The sequence below is a fragment of the Felis catus genome, chromosome D2 (genome assembly GCF_018350175.1).
Source record: "Felis catus isolate Fca126 chromosome D2, F.catus_Fca126_mat1.0, whole genome shotgun sequence".
NCBI classification, from domain to species: Eukaryota; Metazoa; Chordata; class Mammalia; order Carnivora; family Felidae; genus Felis; species Felis catus.
Window position 1 is genome coordinate 15,552,057 of NC_058378.1, and position 20,823 is coordinate 15,572,879.

Genomic DNA, 20,823 nt, shown 5'->3' on the forward strand with positions numbered 1-20,823 from the left:
TTATTGAGTTCTATATGCTTGCTTATTTTTTTTTAATTTTTTTCAACGTTTATTTATTTTGGGACAGAGAGAGACAGAGCATGAACGGGGGAGGGGCAGAGAGAGAGGGAGACACAGAATCGGAAACAGGCTCCAGGCTCTGAGCCATAAGCCCAGAGCCTGACGCGGGGCTCGAACTCATGGACCGCGAGATCGTGACCTGGCTGAAGTCAGACGCTTAACCAACTGCGCCACCCAGGCGCCCCTATGCTTGCTTATTTTATGTCTAGTTTTTCTATCAAATTTTAAGAGATGGGTGTGGAAGTTTCCAACTCGAATTGCGGATTTGTCTTCTCTTCCATCAGGCTTTGGCAACTCCATTATTCGCTGAATGCATATTTAGGATTAATATATTTTCTTTGTGGGATAAATGTTTTTATCATTTTGTCTCTGGTAAATTTCCTTGGTATTGAGTCTACTTTATACTTTATCTGATATTAACATAACCATTTCTGCTTTCCTTTGATTAATGTTTGCAAAATATCTTTTTCCATTCTCTTACTTTTAACTGACCTATGTCACTATATTTAAAGTATGTTTCTTATGGACAGCATATAGCTGGGTAGTGTTTTTAAATCTCCTTTGCCAATCTCTGTCTTGCTATATATAGGTCATTTATGTTTAATGTAGTTATAACTTAATTTGCCATTCAATTTTTTGGTTTCTGTTTGCTCTGTAATTTGTTTGTTTTCTCCCTGACTTCTTGTGTGTTTGCTCAGCACCTTTAGAATTCTATACGATTTATTTATCAAATAAGTTTTGATTGTATTAATTAGTGATTGCTCTAGGCATTATATTATATAAAATGACTTATCAAAGTCTACTAGTGTTGTCATTTTACCAGTTCAAGTGAAATGCAGAAAACTTACCTCCCTCTCATGCTCTTTTACTCTCCCTTATTTCTAACATAATGTTATATTTTCTTTACATACATTTAGAACCACAGACGGTTTTGTAATTTTTGCTTGAACCATAGAATATAAGTTAGAAGACACATAATGAGAAAGGATGTTCATTGCATTTGCTCATAGTTCTGCTTACCACGTTGTTTCCTTTCCTCTGATGTTCCAAGTTTCATTCTTTTAATGTCTTTTCTTTTTAGAGAACTTCCCTTGACTTACTATTTTAGGGTAGATCTCCTGTTGATACATTATCTTAGTTTTCCTTCATCTGAGAATGTCTCAGATTATTCTTCCTTGTAGAGGGATATTTTCACTGGATATAGGATACCGAGTTGTCAGTTCATTTCTTTCAGCACCTGAAAAATGCTATGTCATTTCCTTCTGACCTCCATGCTTCCTAATAAGAAACCCACTGTCATTCACATTGTTTTCCCCCCATAGGTGAGTTCTTTTCACTCTCACTGCTTCCAAGACTTTGTCTTTGGTTTTAGGAGCTTGACTGTGATGTGTCTTGGTGTGAACTTCTTTGAATGTATCTGCAATTTCTCCTCTTCTTATGGGACTCAGATAACTAGGATGTTAAATCTTTTGTGATAATTCCACAGGTCTCTGAGACTTCTTGTTCTGTTTCAGTCTGTTTTCTCTCAGTTGTTCCGATTACGTAGTATCTATTGTTCCATCTCCCAGTTTATTGATTCTTTTTTCTCTCTCTTGCATTCTGCTATTGAATCTTTCCATTGGGTTTTTTATTTTGTATATGTATTTTGTACTATTTTGTATATACTTCTATTGTATATTTTTACTTAGAAAATTTCTATTTGGTTCTTCTTTGTATCTTCTATTTCTTTGCGGACTTTCTATTTTTGTGCTGAGATTCTCTTTTTCCATTTGTTTCAAAAGTATTCTTAATTGCTCATTGAAGAATTTTATGAAGACTAATTCTAAATCTTTGTCAGATAATTCTTTCATTTCTGTTATCTCAGTGTTGGCATCTATGAATTGTCTTTTTTCACTCTTTTTGAGATCTTCCTGTTATTATGACAAGTAATTTTCTATTGAAATCTGAGCATTCTAGGTATTATGTTATTTGATTTGGGATATTATTTAAACCTTCTGTCTCAGCTGGCTTTCTCTGACACCATTCTTGCAGGAGAAAGGGAGCAAGGCTTTGTCACTTCTGGGTGGAGTTACAAGGCAAAGCCCAGGCCCATCAAAGGTGGCTGTATTGACAAGACCCCCTACCTTTAATTTGGGATCTCCAACAGCTACTCCCTAAGGGCCTAGGAACCAGAACTAAACCAGACCTCCCAGCTGGTAGCAAAGTTGGAAGTCACCTGAATGTCTGTCCTCAGTCAGAGCCCACTCTGCCAGCTGTACAACCCTGTGTCCTCAGGAAATTTCTTTCATGCCAACTCATTCTGAAGCACGTAGTGACAGACAGGCAGACAGAAGAGCAGTGGCTGGCTTTGAGAGAACTAATATGATTGCCAGTGGCAGCAAAAATGAAAGATGCAAAACAGACCCGAATGAACCTTGTGTATCTATCCAACTTGAAAGGTGACAGTGTCCTTCTATTTAAGCTCTGGCTACCTTCACATTGTCTAGATTTCTGTAAAGCCTTCCTGTCCCATGAACAGAACTACAGCCCATCCACAACTCCATTCTGGGTTTGCTGTGTGAACAGACACCCGTCAAACTTCTTCCAGCCGGTCACACTTCCCCATCAAAAAACAGGAACAGTTCTCCCATAAATAGTCTGTGTGTGCTGACAAATGGGAATTTGAAGCAATATAATTAAATTGCTGTTAAATTATTTAAGTGCCTCGGGTGAAACCGTATAGGAGAGAAGGTGCTTGACTCAGGGAGACACATCGGGAGGTGAGAAAGGAAAATTTGAAGGGAGGAAACTAGCTTTGTTATCTGCATTCCGTATTAACAGAAGGGAAGAGGCTTCAGAGTTAGTCACCCTATCTGGAAAGGCCTGTTGCTAGACTCTTGGCCTGTGGCCCTTAGGACGATGTTGCCTAGCAATGAACAGGGACTCGCCAGGCAGTTGCTAGAAAGAGTATGTGCAGATGCACACATAACATGTACCAGCATACTGTACTCCCCTTGAGATTGGGGCGTGAGATACAAGCCCCCGTTTTCTCTTTAAGCAACAGAATTGATGTTTATGCAATTGGACAGTTAAGGCAGAAATCCAATTACTGAGCTAATTAGCACCTTTGAGTGGTAAGCACCAAATGTGCAGGAGGAAAGCACTGGAGAAAAGCTCAAATTACCCACTATGGCTGACAGTTCACCTTCTGAGAGAGTCTGGTGGAGAGTCAGAGGCCCTGGGGTCCACAGGCAGCTTAGCGTAGTTATTGCAGATCGGAATTTAGCACTCTGCGTTCTGTAGCCTTTTGAAAAGATAGCTTTCCAGTTAACATAGTTTTAGAAGGTGTTTTAATTCCCTAAGGAGTTTGGTAAATGACTTTCTTTTGGCTCAGTCCCACTTTAAAAATTGTTTATTCTGCTGCTGAAAATTCCATTTGTCCTAGGTCTTCAGGTGAAATTAAAATTCCATTTAGGGACTAACTCTGCCGACATGGGATTTGGGCCTTCATTAGAGAGAATTTGGTTGTTTGCTTTATTTTTTCGCCACCCTGGGCTCTTTTACTTTCAATGCTGATCTAAGGGTATTTGGAAGGAGAACCAAAGCAGTAATAGAACAGGGTGGTGGGGTTAACAGCCTTTTTGAGATGCAGCAGAATATTTTTTTCTCCCCAACCCATGTGTAGAATCTATCCCACAAAGCTCGAGCAGGATCGTGCCTAGATGGTTCTCGAATATCTGAGACATACGAGGAAAAGTTTTTCTTAGTTCCGTCTAAGTATTTTGTATCTGTTCTGATTCCCAAGAGACACGTTCACAGCCGAAGTCTGTATTCTGAGGTTTCTTCTTAACCACGATTACTTAACAAGTGTTTGCCCTGTGTTAAACCATCCTCGGGATGTCAGCGATCATGTTTAAATATAATCTAGTGGCAGCTAGTCTCCTTTCTTAGCAGGAGTCATGAGAGGAAAACATAACTTTAAAAACAGCATTAGTTCGGACTCTTCATTCATTCGTGCCAGCGGTAAGCAAACGTGTGTCCTCGTGCTACTTAGGGTCTGGCCATAAGAGGCCACTATTATCAAATCATCACACAAAGAAATGTATGATGTGGTAGAGCCAGCCCACCTGGGTTCACATCCAGGTTCTATCGCATATTAGCTCTGTGACCTTGGGCACGGAGTCTCGGGTTCCTCCTCAGAGGGAACGGATATAATCACGGTACCTACCTATGAGGGTAGTCGTGAGCATATGAGTTACTGCATGTAAAGTACTTACACAAGGAAGCGTTACGGAAATGTTAGCTGTCATCATTGTTAGTAACATTAACCATGACAGGTGCCCCGAAGGAGAGGTACGATGTGTGAAGGAGCATATGACACACGAGTCTCACCTAGAGCAGGGGTCGAGAAGACTTCTCAGAGAGCAATACTTGGGCCGGACTCGCAGCACCAGAGGAGTCTGGGAGGAAAGTGGGCGGGTCAGAAAAGACTCCCAGGTGGAGGACACAACAGCTGCAGAGGATGCAAGGGAGGGCAGGGTGACAGGAATAGGAAGTCAGGGCATGCTGAAGACATAGAAAAAGGTTAGCATGGTTGCAACAGACAAAGCAAAGGGCAGAGCGACAGCAAAAGCAGGGGCCAGCCATGCTAAAGATCAGTTTTTTCACACATGTTAGCAGAACCCTCATTATGTTCAAACTTGTCCGTAAGCCTGTGTTCAGTGATATATTTCTAGTGAAAGCCCTTCTTAATGGCTCAGGTTTAACCATATGAAATTGTCATTTTTGTACATCATGAACAGTTAAATATCCAAGTTCACGTGGCTGATGTCAGTCTCTTGTTTCATCTTTCAAAGGATGATGAGACCACCAGTGAATACCTAGAATAAAAAGACAAAGCAGGTCAGACACAGTCTCTCTGAGCACGGCAGACTGGGCTTTTAGAGTCAGAAGTGGGTTGGTGCCATCCGCACAGGAGTTACATGGGGACAGTTGTTGATCGGTGAAAAGTCTGCAGTGAGTCCATCCCTCGCTGGCTGGCTTTCAGGAGCAAAGGGTCACATGGGTTGGCTGGCTTACAAAAGCTGTGAACGGAGGAGCTGTCATAACGGAAGAGATTTAAATCTGGTTCTGATGGCCATTAGTTGCCATAGCTACCGGCAATATGTCTTCTTCCAAGCTTGTAAGAGCTGAGTTTATTCTTGTGGTTGGACCTGAGAAAGGCCCATAAGAATGCGCCCAGCTCTTGCAAGCAGGTGGTGGAGACACTGACTACCTCCCACAATTTTCTGGGACCAACTTGAAAAGAAAGATGCCTGTGTGTGCGCTGCTTTCAAATTCAGAAAGCGAGTGACACTCCGTTGGCAGTCCAAGGGCTTGCTTCTATTTTATGGATCTGGTGCTCAACACTGAGAAGGCGCAAGGCCAGTCTCCCAGTCCTGAGATGTTATCGTCTCTCCCCTCCGCGTGTTTCTTGTACTTTTCCCTTCTTTATTACGAGAGCCCGCTCCCTCCCTGCAGCACTGTCACATTCAAGCAATCACCCTAACAGGTGAGTTCCGTGACCCCTACATTCCCCACCACACAGCCAGTTCTGTAGACCGACTCCCATTTGTAGTGACCTCACCATGACTTTTGGCCCTTCTGTGGTCCCTTCTAGCACACGGCGTGTGGATAACTCCAACACGAGACTCGTGGTCCAAATTGAAAAGGATCCAGGTAAGAAGATACCTTCTTTCTCTCTTTTTAAACGATGTATTTATTCTGTTACATAGATGGATTCCTTCAGTCCAAACAGGGGGGATGACTCCTCACTCTTTGTAATCATTGTGGAGGTAAGGTAGGTCCTGGTAAATATGCTGCCTGGAAAGATAAAACTATACAAGTAGACGGACCAAGCATCCTGATTTGGTTTGGAAATGCTCCTCTCCATCATTTAGAACCGATTTGGTACCTGTCTGGTATTGAGTGACTCTGTCAATTAAGACACTTTAGTTCGTGTGTGACAAAAGTCAAATACAGACTCTAAACCTTGCTATTGGTCTTGTAGCCAAAAATTCTCAGGAAAACCATCAGCATTGTGATATCCTCCAAGGCAAACCATTCCAGGACCTAAGATTCCGAAGTTTTCAGAAACTTTGTTCAACACGAAAGCTACGGAAGGATTTACCTGCTAGGAAATTGTGTTGCTTTTTCCTTTCTGTAATCTATTTCTTTTTGAACCATTCTACCTTTCTCCTCACCTCAGAACTCTCTCCCGTCTGGCAAACATTTTGTCCAGGAAGAATTGTATGATGCCATGATCTATATTTGACCTGCATGTACACGATTCATTTGAAATTGTAATTTGAAATTTGAAAATACCTGGAGAGAGAAGTTTATGTTTTGTTGACCTAAAGTTCAACTTGTCTGTACGGCTTGGTGGGGGTGGGTGGGCTACAAATATCTCTGATGCGCATCTGTGGGACTCTATGACCTGGCAGGGCCATTGCTATTAGGCCTATGGATGGTTTCACAAGTGCATCATGCCTCTAGTTATTCACAATGGCTGTCTCATTTTAATCAAATTATGCAGATGTGTGGTCAAGGTGTTCTAAAAAGATCTCCACTTTAGTGGTTTAAATTGTTTTGTTTTCTTTCAATATCAAACAGTTTGAACAATTAAGCAAAAGTTAATTCTCTCATTCAGGCCTTTCCTTTAAAAGTGGCAGAGACTCAAAAAAAATCTCTAATTAGTGTCTCGGGTTGCATGCTGATTCATCACTGAAAATGAATAGACTCTCAGGTCAGGCAGGCTTAATCTGCATAGAAGATTAAGCATACTGATACCTCATTAGATTACATGACATGACTCAGCCCACAGAATAGTTTATTCCTCTCCATTAATCATAATTAGGTTATAAATGCACTAATTTCAATTCGGCCTTTAACAGTCATGAATGCCCAGCAAGGATAGTCATAATTTGATGGTGTTACCTTATAGATTTCTTACAGGTGGATCAGCTCTTCCTTGTAGGGGTACACTTGGGGCCAATCTTCATCTTCCTGTGCCCCCAATCACATTTCCTTTCCCCTGGGTATGGAGCTGGGAGCTCTGTTCAGCTCTGCAGTCTGTATCTTGAACTTCTCTAACTCTGCCTCCACTCTAGTAGACGATCTAGAAGGGAGCGTTAAGTTTTGCTTTTAGGCATTTCCTCTGTGGGGCAACTCTGCTTTCCTGACTTTCCAGAGCCAGAATCTACTCCCAAACATGAGATACTGCTGAATCTTGAACAAGTTTCTCTCCTTCATCATGAGAGATCTGATAGAGGGAGTGAACGGGAGATGAAAGGAAATACACCATGAAACCCCAATTCCACACGCCCCCCCCCCCAACATTTCATCATTCCTTCTTTCCTGTAGCCTTCCTTCACTCCTCTCTGGGAGTCTTCATCCACCCAATTAGAATGACTAAAATTAAACAAGCCACAAGCTACAGCTGACAATGGCGAGTCACGGCAAGGGTGCAGAACAATTAGAACGCCAATCACTGCGGGGGTGGGGGCCGATACAAACATGGTGCAGCCGCTCTGAGAACCGCGGCCCCGCTCCTGGGTATTTTACCCAAGAGAAACAAAAACTTGTGTTCACATAAACTTCCACTCATGAATATTTTGGGGGGATTTGCTCATAATCCCCCCAAACTGGAAATAAGCCAAGGGTCCTCCAACTGATGAATGGATGCACAAGCCTTAGTAGATGCATACCACGGAATACTACTCAACACTGAACCAGAACAGATCGCTGCTCTGAACGACAACGTGGAGGAATCCCAAATGCATGATTCTCCTTGGTGGTTCCGTGCCTGTGCATTTATTAAGTCTCATAGGATTACACACTAAAAAAGATAAATTTTACTCTATAGAAGTTATTCCTCAGTAAAGCTGAGTTTTATATATATGTATATAATTTAAGAATAATAAATTGTGTTAATATATCTATGTGTATATAATGTGTAAAAATGTATCAGTATATAAGATATAATACTAGCAGTAATCGTTTATATTATAGAATATATATGTGTATGTATATATATGTATGTGTGTGTGTGTGTATGTGTGTGCATGTAAATTGATGGTGTTTATTGTCTGTAAATGATTCCTCAGTGACTTTGATTTCCAAAAGCCCTTGGAGTCACTTGACAGGTGTGTTCTTAAAAACAAAATTTTTTTAAAGAAGCTGTCCATCATTCAACAGATTATTTAGCTGATCCCTATTGCACGATAGCACTTCGCCAATATTGGGACACAAAAATAAGCAAATTCAGACATGGATCTGTCTTCCTTCACTTCATGTCTTCTTCTTTTTTAAAGTGTATTTATTTACTTAGAGACAGACAGAGAGAGAGAAAGAATCCTAAGCAGGCTCCACACTGTCAGCCTGATGTGGGGCTCGAACTCACAAACCATGAGATCATGACCTGAGCCGAAATCTAGAGCTCATGTCTTCTTCACTTCGCTTTCTCCACCTCACTGGAGAAATCAGATGTGAATCAAGTGACCGTATCCACATACACACACAAACACCAGAAGTCAGATTCCATTGGTGACAAGTGCTACCGAGCAGAAGACCATAGTGCTGAAAGCCCATCGTAGGGGGTTTGGCCCAGCGAAGTGGTCGGTGGGGGCTTCCCGGAGGTGGTGATTGAGAGAAGATCTGAAGAATAGTAAGTGTTAAAAAGCCAGAGAGCAAAGAAAGACACACCTAGGCGGAGAGATCGGAATCTACAAAGGCCCAGGCTGGAAAGGGACAAGGGACTCTACTGAAGGAAGTTCAGTGCTGAGCATAAGGGAGAAGGGAGGAGGAAGTTTGTGTGAAGTGAAGAAGGAGATTGAAGTAGGAAGCAGATCCCACGTGCCTCTCGTGTGCCCATATGTCCTAGGTTTGCTCCTGGCTTATACCAGTGACTGTCCTCGCTTTAAAGATACCTGGGAATGCTAAATTATATGGGAGCCCGGTATAGGCAGTGAGAAGAAGCCTTGTTTCCATCTTAAGGGCATTGGGGAACCACTAAGGTCCTTAAGTTATGGGGTGGAGGGGTCCTAAGTAGCACATTCAGCTTCTCGACTTGAAGAGCTCATTCTGGCTGTGGTGTAGAGAATAGACCGGGTGGCAGGTCCCAGTGAAGATACACTGGCGAGTCATATGACTAGCGTGCCTGTCCGCTTGAGAAATAATGTAGCTTTGCAATAGGGTAGGGGTGATGCAAATGGAGAGAGGTGGAAAGATGCAAAAACTATTTGCAGTGAGGTGCTTGGGTGGCGCAGTTGGTTGAGCATCCGACTCTTGATCTTAGCTCGGGTCAGGAGCTCACGGTTTGTGGGTTTGAGCCCTGCGTTGGGCTCCGTGGCGACGGCTCAGAGCCTGCTTGGGATTCTGTCTCTCCCTCTCTCTGCACCTCCCTCAAAATGAAGAAATAAACTTAGGGAAAAAAACACTATTTGAAGAAAGTAAGATTGAGAGGCTGGGGTGTGAAGGAGTGGGAACGGAGATCCCTGGGTGATGGCTGACCGGGTGGTGGTCTCATTTACTGAGACGGGCAACAGAAGGGGGCCTGACTTGGGCCCGTGGAAGGTGAGGAGCATTGGAGACACACGGAAACAGATGTCCAGTAAGCACGTGGGACAGGTCTAGTGCATAGACAAGAGACCTCAGCTGGAGGTGTGAATCTGTCAATCATCTGCATTCCGACAGTGATCTTAATGCATTTGTGTAGGTGAGATTGCCCGGAAGGAAAATAAAGGGAAAAAATAAGAGGGTCTCGCAAAATTGACAAAAACGGGCAAAGTATCTAAAAAGCCTGATTTACCCTTAATCAAATGACAGCTCACTGATTCCTAGGTCTGATAGAAGTAAGTACCCACTGATTATATTTCTTGTTCTCCCTTTAGGGAATGATGACAATAATCTTAATTCCATCTTTTATGAGCACCTGACAAGGGCCCTGCAGGAGTCCCTCTGTGGAGACTTAGTTCTCGGTCGATGGGGTAACTACAGCTCTGGCGATTGCTTTATTTTGGCTTCAGACTACCTCAACGCTTTTGTTCACCTGATTGAAATCGGAAATGGTCTTGTCACCTTTCAACTTCGAGGACTGGAATTTCGAGGTAAGAATCTCCTCACTGTGGAAGCTGTCGGAAGACGGTTGCCTAAACTTATTATTGTGCAAAGCTTTAATAAGAGGTCACCATGGGGGTGCCAGGTGGCTCAGTCGCTTGAGCAGCCGACTCTTGATTTTGGCTCAAGTCACCATCTCACGGTTACATGGGTTCGAGCCCCACGTCAGGCTCTGTGCTTACCATGTGTGGAGACTGCTTGGAATTCTCCCTCTCTCTCGGCCCCTCTCCTGCTTGCATTCTCTCTGTCTCTCTCAAAATAAACAAATAAACAAACAAACAAACTTAAAAAGTCACCATGAAAGAGGAAGAAGTTAGTGCCTGTCTTACAGGTTGAGAATTAGGGAACTGGTTCCAACTGCCTTTATTTATGTATTCTGATATAAATAAATCCCAGTCATCTGAGAGAATAATGAAGTGAAACATGTCATCTGGTGTAAACCTTTGGAATGGCAAGTGAGATCTTTGGTTTAAATTTTTCTGGAAAGAAACTCACAAGTGACGGGAGGCCGCAGAACATGCATGGGTTCCGTGTGGAGTCAGCCAGAAACAGAACCTGGTTCTGTGGGTTTCCGGGTTGTGATCTGTAGTGGACCATCTTTCGGTGCCTGAACTTTCCTTTTCCACTGCCAAACGATAAGAAGAAGGATGGCTGCCTCTATAAAGTTGTGTGACTTCAATGAGATCATGTATATGAGGGCTCTATGTGGATGCTTACTGCTTTGTGGTTAATGAGCTGACCTGATCTGGAAAGTGCGACCCCAGTTTGTCCATTAATCTGACGCTGGAGCTGTGCGGTGGAGTGTGTAGCAATTAGCATAACCCCTGTGTTCATGTCTCTGCCTCCTGTGTCCTTTGTTCACCCCCCTCATCCAATGCATGTCTTTCTGACGCCTCCTCCGTGTCAGGCCAAGTTCTAATGCTGGAGATGCAACGGGTCCGTGACCTGAAGGACTCTTGCCCTTGCGATGTTTACCTTCAGTGGGAGATGTGGAAAGCGAACGAGGAAACAGATGAGCAGACTAATCACAACTAGTGGAAGCACGACGAAGGAAGGAAATGGGACCGCCGACCTAATTCACGCTTTAGGAGATTGTTCTGGTAGCTGTGTGCAGACTGTCCTCCAGGGGGGGCAAAAGCAGAAACAGGAAGGCCATTGAAGAGTGTCTTGTCACCCAGCCAGGAGAAGAAGTTGGAGACAGAGGAGCTCAGGGCGATTTGGGGGTGGAAAGGGCTGGACTCAGTGTTGGGGGGTCCGGGGAAAGGAGGCTCAGCCCGCTCCCCGGGTTCCAGCTTGAGTGCCTGGGTGGACAGAGGCGCATTTACGGAGACTGGGAAACCTAAATGAAGAACAGGACTTTTGGGTTTGGGAGTGTAATTGAGAGCTCCATTTTGGATATTTATTTTTTAATTTTTTTTTTCAACGTTTATTTATTTTTGGGACAGAGAGAGACAGAGCATGAACGGGGGAGGGGCAGAGAGAGAGGGAGACACAGAATCGGAAACAGGCTCCAGGCTCTGAGCCATCAGCCCAGAGCCCGACGCGGGGCTCGAACTCACGGACCGCGAGATCGTGACCTGGCTGAAGTCGGATGCTTAACCGACTGCGCCACCCAGGCGCCCCAGCCTTAGGATATTTATTTTTTAAATGCTCATGATTCACCTAAGTGAATTTCTCAAGTAGCTAATGGGACATGTGAGCCTTCTGTTCATTCAGGAGACATTTACCAAGGGCCAGGCTAGATGCCATGACTACAGAAATGAAGGGCCCCACCTTAAGCAGCTCGGAGCCTTACTGACTAGAGACTCATCCTGAGCGGCCACCGTCCAGGGATTTGAGTGTCGTGGCAGCTCTGTGCATGGGGCGCTGTGGGGACCAGCACTGGGATCAGACTGGAGTTGGGGTCAGCAGAGGAGAGGCTGTAGTTGGAAGGGAGAGGCAGGCAGAGGTGCGATGATAAAGAGGCACAAAATAGCCAGATGTGGTTTCCAGATGGTTTGGGAGAAAGGGGTCCCAGATAATGCTGGAAAGGTGAGTAGGAGCCAGGTTACCACCATCCAGAACTTCCGAGTGATGAAAAGATACCTTATAGCCAAGAACAAAGTGCCATTATTTTACATCTTTAACACAATTACCTAATCCTTTAACCAAGTCTTTTGGTTCTAAGCATTAGTTTTCCTATACAAATTTGTACCAAAGACTTTTTTTTTTTTTTTTTAGAGTGGTGGGTTCTGTGGTTGAGGCACGTTTTCTGTGCATCCTTAAAAACTTGAGGAATCTAATTCAGGGAGCTTATTTTGGAAAAGGTTATGGGGCCGAGGGAGTAGTGATCAGATTCTGCAGAACAAACAGAGAAGCAGTGTGTCCCTGAAATTTTACACAAACGCCAGAAAATGCCACAGGAGGTGGTGGAAATTGTCTCTGTACCGTCATGCAACAGACTTGTCTCTAGTGAGAGCTTTTGGGTTTTCCTGGACTTCAAAGGAAGGATTTTTCAAGTTCACCTAGTTGAACCTGAGTTAATAGTCTCTATTACAAGTTCCATGCAGCTTGCAGCTTCTTTTGGCAAACTGACCTGATGTTTGAGTTTAAGGGCTTCAAAGTCAACTGGACTTTAGAAGCATGTAGCACTTTGTCTGCTCCCCCCACGTGTCGCAAATGGGCGTGCTTCTTGATCCACCACCCTGAATGTTTGGGCTTCACCTCATGTCGTTTTTGAGGGTGTAACCAACTGCCGCAAGACTTAATGGTTTCAGACGACAAGGATGTCTTCTTTCTCACGGTTGTGAGGGTGGCTGGTAGTTCTGTCACTCTCACGCTGGGTTACTCGTACGGCTGCATTCAGCCAGAAGATGAACCAGGCTGGAAGGTCCAAGGTGCCACATCCAGATCAGGCTACCAGCTCTGGCCCCCTGGCTGTCCTCCAGGTGCTGCTCAGTGACGGGTGGGCTGGACCAAGTGTGGTCTGGGTGTCTGCGAGGCCCCTTATGGCCCAGTCTTTGGGACAGGCAGTACGTCACTGCCATCATGTTCTGTTGGCCAAAGCCATCCCCAAGAACAGCTCCAATACATGTGGCCCTAACACGTTGGATGAGTCACTGGGGGCCAATCTCAGAATAACACACCAGACTCCTGAAACTACTTCAGAGGAAATACAGAAGGAGGCTCAGAGCCGCCATATGTGGTCGAGCATGAGACAGAGGCCATTGTGTTAGGTGAGGCTGCCCAAGAGTGTCTCCCTAGGTGATTTGTCTTCTTGCCAACCACAGATGAAATGCAACCTGCCTATAATAATGGCCTAAGTATAATAATGTCTTGAGAACAAATTACCAGTTAATCTGCCCCAATACCCCTCTCTGCTGTACAATACATTTTCTTTGACCTAGTTATACTGTAGTCTGGAACACAGCACTATTAAGAGAGCATGACAGAATCAAAGTTATGCTTTAGTTGCAGGAGGAATCCAGTTGACCTAAAATGACTCTTCTCTTTTATATCTCTTTGCAATGTATGCTACAGTATTCCCAGGGAAGACCTTGTTTTCTTTCTCCTCCTTGAGTATTTTTCTAAGACATCCCTTCAGTATTTCCTTTTTTTTCTTCCAATTCCCTATTTTCCTAAGTAGCAGGCTTTATTTGGGTCAAATTTGACCTACTTCAGTACAACCCGGGCAGTCCGAATACAGCTGTACTGGTTCTCCTTTCGGAAGCACACTGCAGCTCTTAGTGGAGACGTGAGCCGCTCATGTCACGGACTGACTCTCAGGAAATGAATAATGCACCCCGGAGGAAGAGGAAGGTAACCTCCCACAGCCAGGGAGCAAGAGATCCACCTGTCTGTTTCTCACTGCAGAGGATGCATTTGTATCACTAGGAGTTTTTAGTTGCAAGCAACAGAAATCAACTCCAGCTAACTCAACTGGGAGAAGGGTTTATTGAAAGATATTACACAGGGCACAGACTTTCTGAGAAGCCTGGAGAAGCAGGCTTGGTGGCTGTAGGTCAGGAGCCATGTCTAAAATCACACCACAGTGCTGATCCCACGAAGCAGTCACATCTTGGCTGGGGGATCCGGGCACTCCCCTTATTTTATCGACACCATGACCCCAGATGCTGGATGCTACTGTAGCTATGGCTTCTGTCCCCCAAATGTGGATGAATATGTCCCCTGAGCCAGCTTCTTTGTGTCACCAGCTCATTAGTCAAAATCTGGGGTACATCTGATGGGTGAAGCTGGGACCATATGCACCCCCCTCTAGATGCAAGGGAGGCTGGGAAAGAGAGTGTCTAAGTTCTCAGTTCTTAGAGGGGAGATGGTCACTGCCTCTCACCAAGACTCATCATATGAGTACATTGGTTGAAGTCATGCTAGCAGCTGTCATGGTTAAGCCCCGCATCTCAGTGGCTGACACAGTAGATGCCTCTGTTGTACTCACATAGGGTCCGATCAGTGAGCAGAGCTGGTAGGGGTCCGGGGTGCTTCCCTTCTGCACCATCAAGGGTCCTGGCTAATAGAAGCTCTGCCTGTTCCCCAACGCATCACTTTTGAGGTCACTCTGGGCTTCAATATCAAGCTGGCAGACAGTGGAGGATTGCCTGGAAGACTGCTGTGGGACAGGTCTAAATCTGGAATATATCATTTGCTCCCACATCCTATTGCTTAGAAGTGACATAGCTGTAAGAGAAGTCAGGATATGTCTAGCTGAGTACCCAGGAGAAAAAGTAAAAACACTTGGTGAACAGTGAGCCAGTCTGGTGTATTGGGTAATTTTCCAAACATAAGACAGAGGTTTAGATCCAGGGTAGCCCAAGAGAATAATTAAGGTCCATGGCGCATTCTATTTCTGTTGGCTGGTACCATAGGGAATGATTGAAATCGATTCAAATCAAGAATACAAATAAGGAAGCCACATTTTTCTATCCAACTCTTTTTGGCTCATGCATCTGAGAATAGAAGTAAATTCTTTTCTTGTTCTTACAGAAACAAGGTAGTGGTGCCTCTGCTGCTTTCAGGTTTATGAGTATTATTTGCATCTACCCAACCAGGGAGCCTCTCAGGAAACCATTCAAGACTTGACAGATTAATCATTGGCTTTAAATCAAAGTCAAGGTAACAGGTAATGCACTTTAGAAAGCCAACAGCGTGAGGGGCACCGTGTTCAAGATTTTTCAAAAGAAATGGAATCTATCAGACTTTAAGTCCCATTTAACCATCATTCAAGTAGGTGGACACAAAAAGGGAAAAGTGAGGGTTGATAATCTATTCAATCCGTTTCTGTTCTCCTTTAGCCATCCAGGTGACCCAGGCTGACGGGTTCACCCATTTCTGTTAGAAGGGGAGAAAAATGAAGGAGGAGTCACAGTGTTCCAAACAAAATAAGTCAGGTGACGTAAAGATACTGTCTGATGAGGGGAAGAACCAGGAGGAGGAGCCAAAAGAAAAAGGCACTGGAGGGAGTCTTTTAGGAGATGCATGTGAGCTCCGAGCTAGGGAGAGAGCACTGGCCTGTGAAGGTGACATCCACCCTCAGAATGGCCACAGTCCCATTGCTTCCTCCCACTTAATAGTGGGAAAGCCAGGCTCCAGAAGATGAATGCTATCTGCAGGCTCACAGCTAGTTAGTGCTGGAACTAGGCAAACCCCGTGGCTCTCTATCTCTTAACCAGAATGTCTCTTTCTGCCTGACCCTTTTACCTTCTTCTTTCCTTTTTCCTTTGGGATATTTGTTTGGATTTGCACTGTAATGCTTATTTAGTTTGTAAAACACTCAGTAAAGTGGGGTAGAATGCCTTCAATCGCTGGCACATCCTTTCAGAAGCTCCACATTATTTTTCTGGTTGCAAAAAAAAAAAGCAACTTAAAAACCCCACTTTATCTCAGGATATTTAACAGAGCATCACAAATAACTTGGCCTCTCCAATTTTTGACTCCATTATCAGAGCCTCCGTGTGATTTCTAAGTTCCTAGTGTCTTTCCAGCTCTGACAGCCCATCAAGTCAGGAGATGCAAAATACTTATACCATATGATACACTCGGGGGAAATCTGAACCTCTCCTCTCTGCTAGAGTCAGAGTATAAGTCTCTCCCAGGGAGCAGGTGCTGTTGGCGGGCATCCCAGGCTTGAGACCATGGCTGGTGTCAAGAGGGAGGATGAGCAGTTGTTGACTTCTTGCTAACACGGTGCCTCACAGGGGAGTTTGACATGCCTGAGCATTCATGCACCGGCTAGCGATAGGATTGGGCGTCAGAAACACCACCACAACAGTGAAGCAGAGTGGAGGGATTTCAGGCTAAGGGAAGAGGGGAGCTTGCTCTGATGGCAAGTGATAGAATCCCCAGGGCTGAGAGGATGGAACCCATGCTAGCACATCTAGAGTAACAGGAGAGGAGAGAGAACATATGGCCCAGATGCACGTAAGAGATGGGTCGACAGATGGAAGGATGGATGGAGTGGGGAAATACAGTTGGCCTGTATGAAGAGCCCACTTGAGGTGAGGGGTCATGATTTTCAGGAAAGACCTGTTGTAGTTGCTCGTGTTTTTTTTTTTTTTTCTAAGCCACATTCAGCTTCATGGGTGCATGTATAGAGCAGTAGAGTTGGCCTTCATCAGGACTGAGACTGAGTTGACTGAGTGCCAGCAAGTAAAACGAAGACAAGGAAACTGACAGTGTATGAAAGGGTGTGACAATGTCTGCAGTGCCTGGCCATGTAATGCAGGCTAAGAGATAAACAGGCAAGGGTGGGAGAGGGGTGGGAAACAGGACCTGGTGAAGGGCTTTCTGGATCTCAGAAAGGTGTCAGAGTTGTAGAAGTTGTGATATTAGAGGAAAATAAGCTGGAGAGATAGGAGGTGGTTGCGGAAGAGTAGGATGTTTGAAACGAACATTTATCGAAGGCAAACAGTCTTTGGTGATTATAGTCTAAGATCACGGCCATGGGAGTGAGTGGCTGAGGTTGAGTGAATGCGATCATTAGAGGAGTGGGAGTCAGGGGCCAGGATACTGCAGTCTCAAGAGTGGTCAGAAGTGTGCTGGAGAGTGACAGTGACCCCGAGCCAGAATCCCCACTCAAGGACTCGGAGTGACCTAGAGGGTCATGGAAGAAGGCAACGAAGGAGAATGGTGTGGGGTAGACAGAGACAGCACCACTGAGAAGCAAGAGGACATCCTCCACCTGCTCAGACCCAGGAGCGAGAGGAGTGCAGGAGAACAGTCATCCCCACTAGAGGGCAGGGAGAGCTAGCTTTCCAATAGGGCACGAAGGAGAAGAGAACATTCAGAGAAGTTGAGGAATAGATAGTGAGTTCCCGAGGGCACAGCGAAAAGATCTCAAGAGTTTGTGGCCTGGGTGGGAGTTGGGTGGGAGTTAAGATCAGGTCAGAAAATGTGATTTACACAGTACTATGGAAATCAGGCTACGGGGGGTCCTGGGTTCCCCATGGCAAATGACACAAACTGTCGTAAAGGCACATTCTCTCAAGGGTGATGAAGCGGATCCTATCATCTAAGACTGGGTCACATGCATGGGAAGTTTCGAGGCTGCTGAGATGAAATTTAGTTATGCGTGCAGCTTTCATTATCCTCATTAGTATAGGATTGCTACATTTTTATCACAGCAAGAGCCAGATTTTTCCAGAAATCTTCTTACGGGGCGTCTTAGGAAATATTTAAGTGTCATTTGATAAAGTGGGTTTTTGGGAAGCCCTAGAAAAATGGTATTAGAAATACATGATGTTATGTGGACACTTACCTTTTCTATTAGTTGCCTAACTACAGTTTTCTGTCAAATTACTATTTTTTTCAGTATTTCTTTTTAGTGAGTGATATGGCATTTGAATATATTTTATATTTTGTATGCACATTCCCATGGTATCACATCCTTCTGGTGTTTGCTCATACAGTAGCTCATGCAAAACACAACCAATAGTATAGATTACTCTGTCCTCTTATCTGGAGCAAAGTCGTGATGAAAATTCTGTTTGTTTTTAGGTGTTTGTATGTATAGGTCATGAATCTTGGGGATCAGGACGTTACCATGATGTGTAGACATGTGGCCACATGTGGTAGATGGTCAATAAATGTCTCCTGGTAATTAAAATCATAAGTGGTAATTGAAAAACCAAAGCTTATTTTCAGTATTCTTGCAAAATTGATACATGCAGCTCTTCATTCATGCAGGCTGTGAAATATTGTTTGAACCAATTTCTGCTAGATGGTGAGACTCTCAAAGGCTGAAACTCCTTGCCTTATTCATGGCCCTCCCCCGTGTGTTGACTGGCTCACGTAGGATGCCCAATAAATATTGGTTGAGTGAGAAGGTAGAGGCAGTCTAAGCGTTCCTGAGCACAAGTTCTCTGTCAGATACCATACTAAGCACTTCAACTCTCAAGCTCAGTATATTCCAGAATATTTCTCTATAACGTGAGCAAGTGTTATTATCCCCATTTGAGACATTAAAAAACATTGGGAGAATGAGGCTCCAGGCTTCACGGTCACCAGTGGTAGAGGGTAAGCATCCCTGGATGGGGATGTCCCCTAAGTAGGCCACACTGCCTGGGAGGGACGGGAGGGAGGGAGGCAAGAAGGAAGGAAGGAAAGAACTTTTAAAAAATTCTCTCTGGTTGTTAAAACTTAAAAGTTTTACCTGAAAGGGGTCTTAAATATTAATATGGCATCACCACTGTTAGCAGCTCAGTTTCTGGAATGATCTACTGCCTTAGCAACTGTGAAACCCAGATGGCTCTTGCCGAATGAATGTAGAAAGCAAAGGCATAGTGATCAGGATGTAGCCACACATTACCATCAGATCTGGAAAACATCAGAAAATGGGATTTATGTTCCTGTTTGTGTGAGATGTTATCAGCCATCTCATAGTCTGGCTAACACCCCATAATCACTGGCCTGTGGGGACATTTTTAAAATATCTGTGTAACCTAATCTTATCTAAAGTTAATCCAACCCAAACCTTTCTCCTTAGTGGCGACGCCACAGAGAGCCATAGCTGTCCCACTAATCTTGAAACTCTCTAGAATTCTTTCTTCTCTATGGCAACATTCAGGTCATTAGCGAGTCCTTAGTTCTAACATCTACATGGCTCAAGTAATCTATTAAATCCCTTGGTTCCAAACTTTACCCCTAAAATAATAGGTTCTCCATTCAGAATTCCTAAACACATATTTTTCTTCATTTCAAATTATGTGACATGTGAGTGAGAGAGACAAAGCCATGCTTGTCTAGATAGCAAGTCTGGGAAGAAAAGAGGCTTTGCTGTTGAACATGAAAAGAGTCTGCATATTTAGGAAAAAAATATAATGTTTATTATATTTTTGAGAGAGAGACAGAGACAGAGCATGAGCGGGGGGGGGGGGGGGGGGAGGGCAGAGAGAGAGGGAGATACAGAACCCAAAGCAGATTCCAGGCTCTGAGCTGTCAGCACAGAGCCCAACGCAGGGCTCAAACCCACCAACCATGAGATCATGACATGAGTGAGAAGTCAGAGGCTCAAACGACTGAGCCACCCAGGGGCCCCCTGCATATTTTTTTTAAGTTTATTTATTTTGAGAGAGACAGAAGCAGTGCCAGCGGAGGAGGGGCAGAGAGAGAGGGAAACAGAGAATCTCAAGCAGGTTCCGCACTGTCAGCGTGGAGCCCGATCTGGTGCTCAAACCCACAACTGCAAGATCATGACCTGAGTGGAAATCAAGAGTCGGACACTTAACTGACTGAGCCACCTAGGCACACCGCGTTGTTTTAACGACGCTCAAAAATAAGTTTGTGGAAGAAAAGTACAATAATACAACTCAGAATGAAATATGAATGAGAGAATGACTCTTACCTGTGTAAGGTCAAGTGCACTGGTGTCCTGTAAATGGGGCAAGAATGGAAGAAAAGCCATATCATTCACAGAGATCATGATTATGTATGTCAGGTTTTCTCGTACCTGTGCTTCAAACCTGCCCAATATAAGTGACCGTGTACACGAAGTGCTTTTGGGTGCATTTCATTTTCTCCTATAGGCCGGTAGGAAAAAAGTAAATTCAGAGAAACTTTTGCTCATAATCTGTTAAACCTTATTAGGCAGTGTATGCTAAGGGGAAAATACAGATTTTAAATTCAAAAGGCCAGACCCTTCCACTGGAGAGGCTGCTTTGGAGACCCAGTGTTCTTATTTATATAAAAAAGGAGAAATTACACCTGCATAGCCAGGTTAATGTGTGCCGTAAGTGAGATGCTATCACTTTTCAATGTGATTAACATTACATAAGCAGATGATGTTTTGAAATCAAAATTCTCTGAGAGAAAACAATGCTGCTTCATTGAAAGGTATTCCACTGCTTTTAAAATCCAGCTGGCCGGACAGGTCATAAGAAAAATTTTATCGGTATGGATCTGTCTTAAAACAAATTGAGTCTCCTTGGAATATAAAATGGTTACAGTAAAAACCTCTGTTGTGCCCACAAAATCAAACATGTATAAATTATTCTAACACATTTTCCCCCTACTGTACCCTGGGCCAATACACTTCTTCTAGATTCTCTGTGTGATCCTTGAAAGGTGGTCGACTGCAGTGCTGTTGAAGGCCTGGAATTGGGGACTAGGAGAGAAATTGTCCTGTAAAATAATACAGAG

At 44.1% G+C, this 20,823-nt stretch overlaps 1 protein-coding gene across 6 annotated transcripts in view; it reads left to right on the plus strand.

Annotated features, from left to right (window-relative positions):
* Positions 1–20,823, plus strand: part of PCNX2 (pecanex 2) — a 299,548-nt gene that overhangs the window by 230,373 nt on the left and 48,352 nt on the right. For 5 of the 6 annotated variants that reach the window (XM_045039935.1, XM_023240399.2, XM_023240401.2 and 2 more), the window contains 2 exons: positions 5,699–5,757; positions 9,969–10,184. In XM_045039935.1, the coding sequence (XP_044895870.1) occupies positions 5,699–5,757; positions 9,969–10,184 (275 nt within the window). The remainder of the gene's footprint in view (positions 1–5,698; positions 5,758–9,968; positions 10,185–20,823) is intronic. The other variant, XM_023240402.2, reaches the window with a different exon arrangement.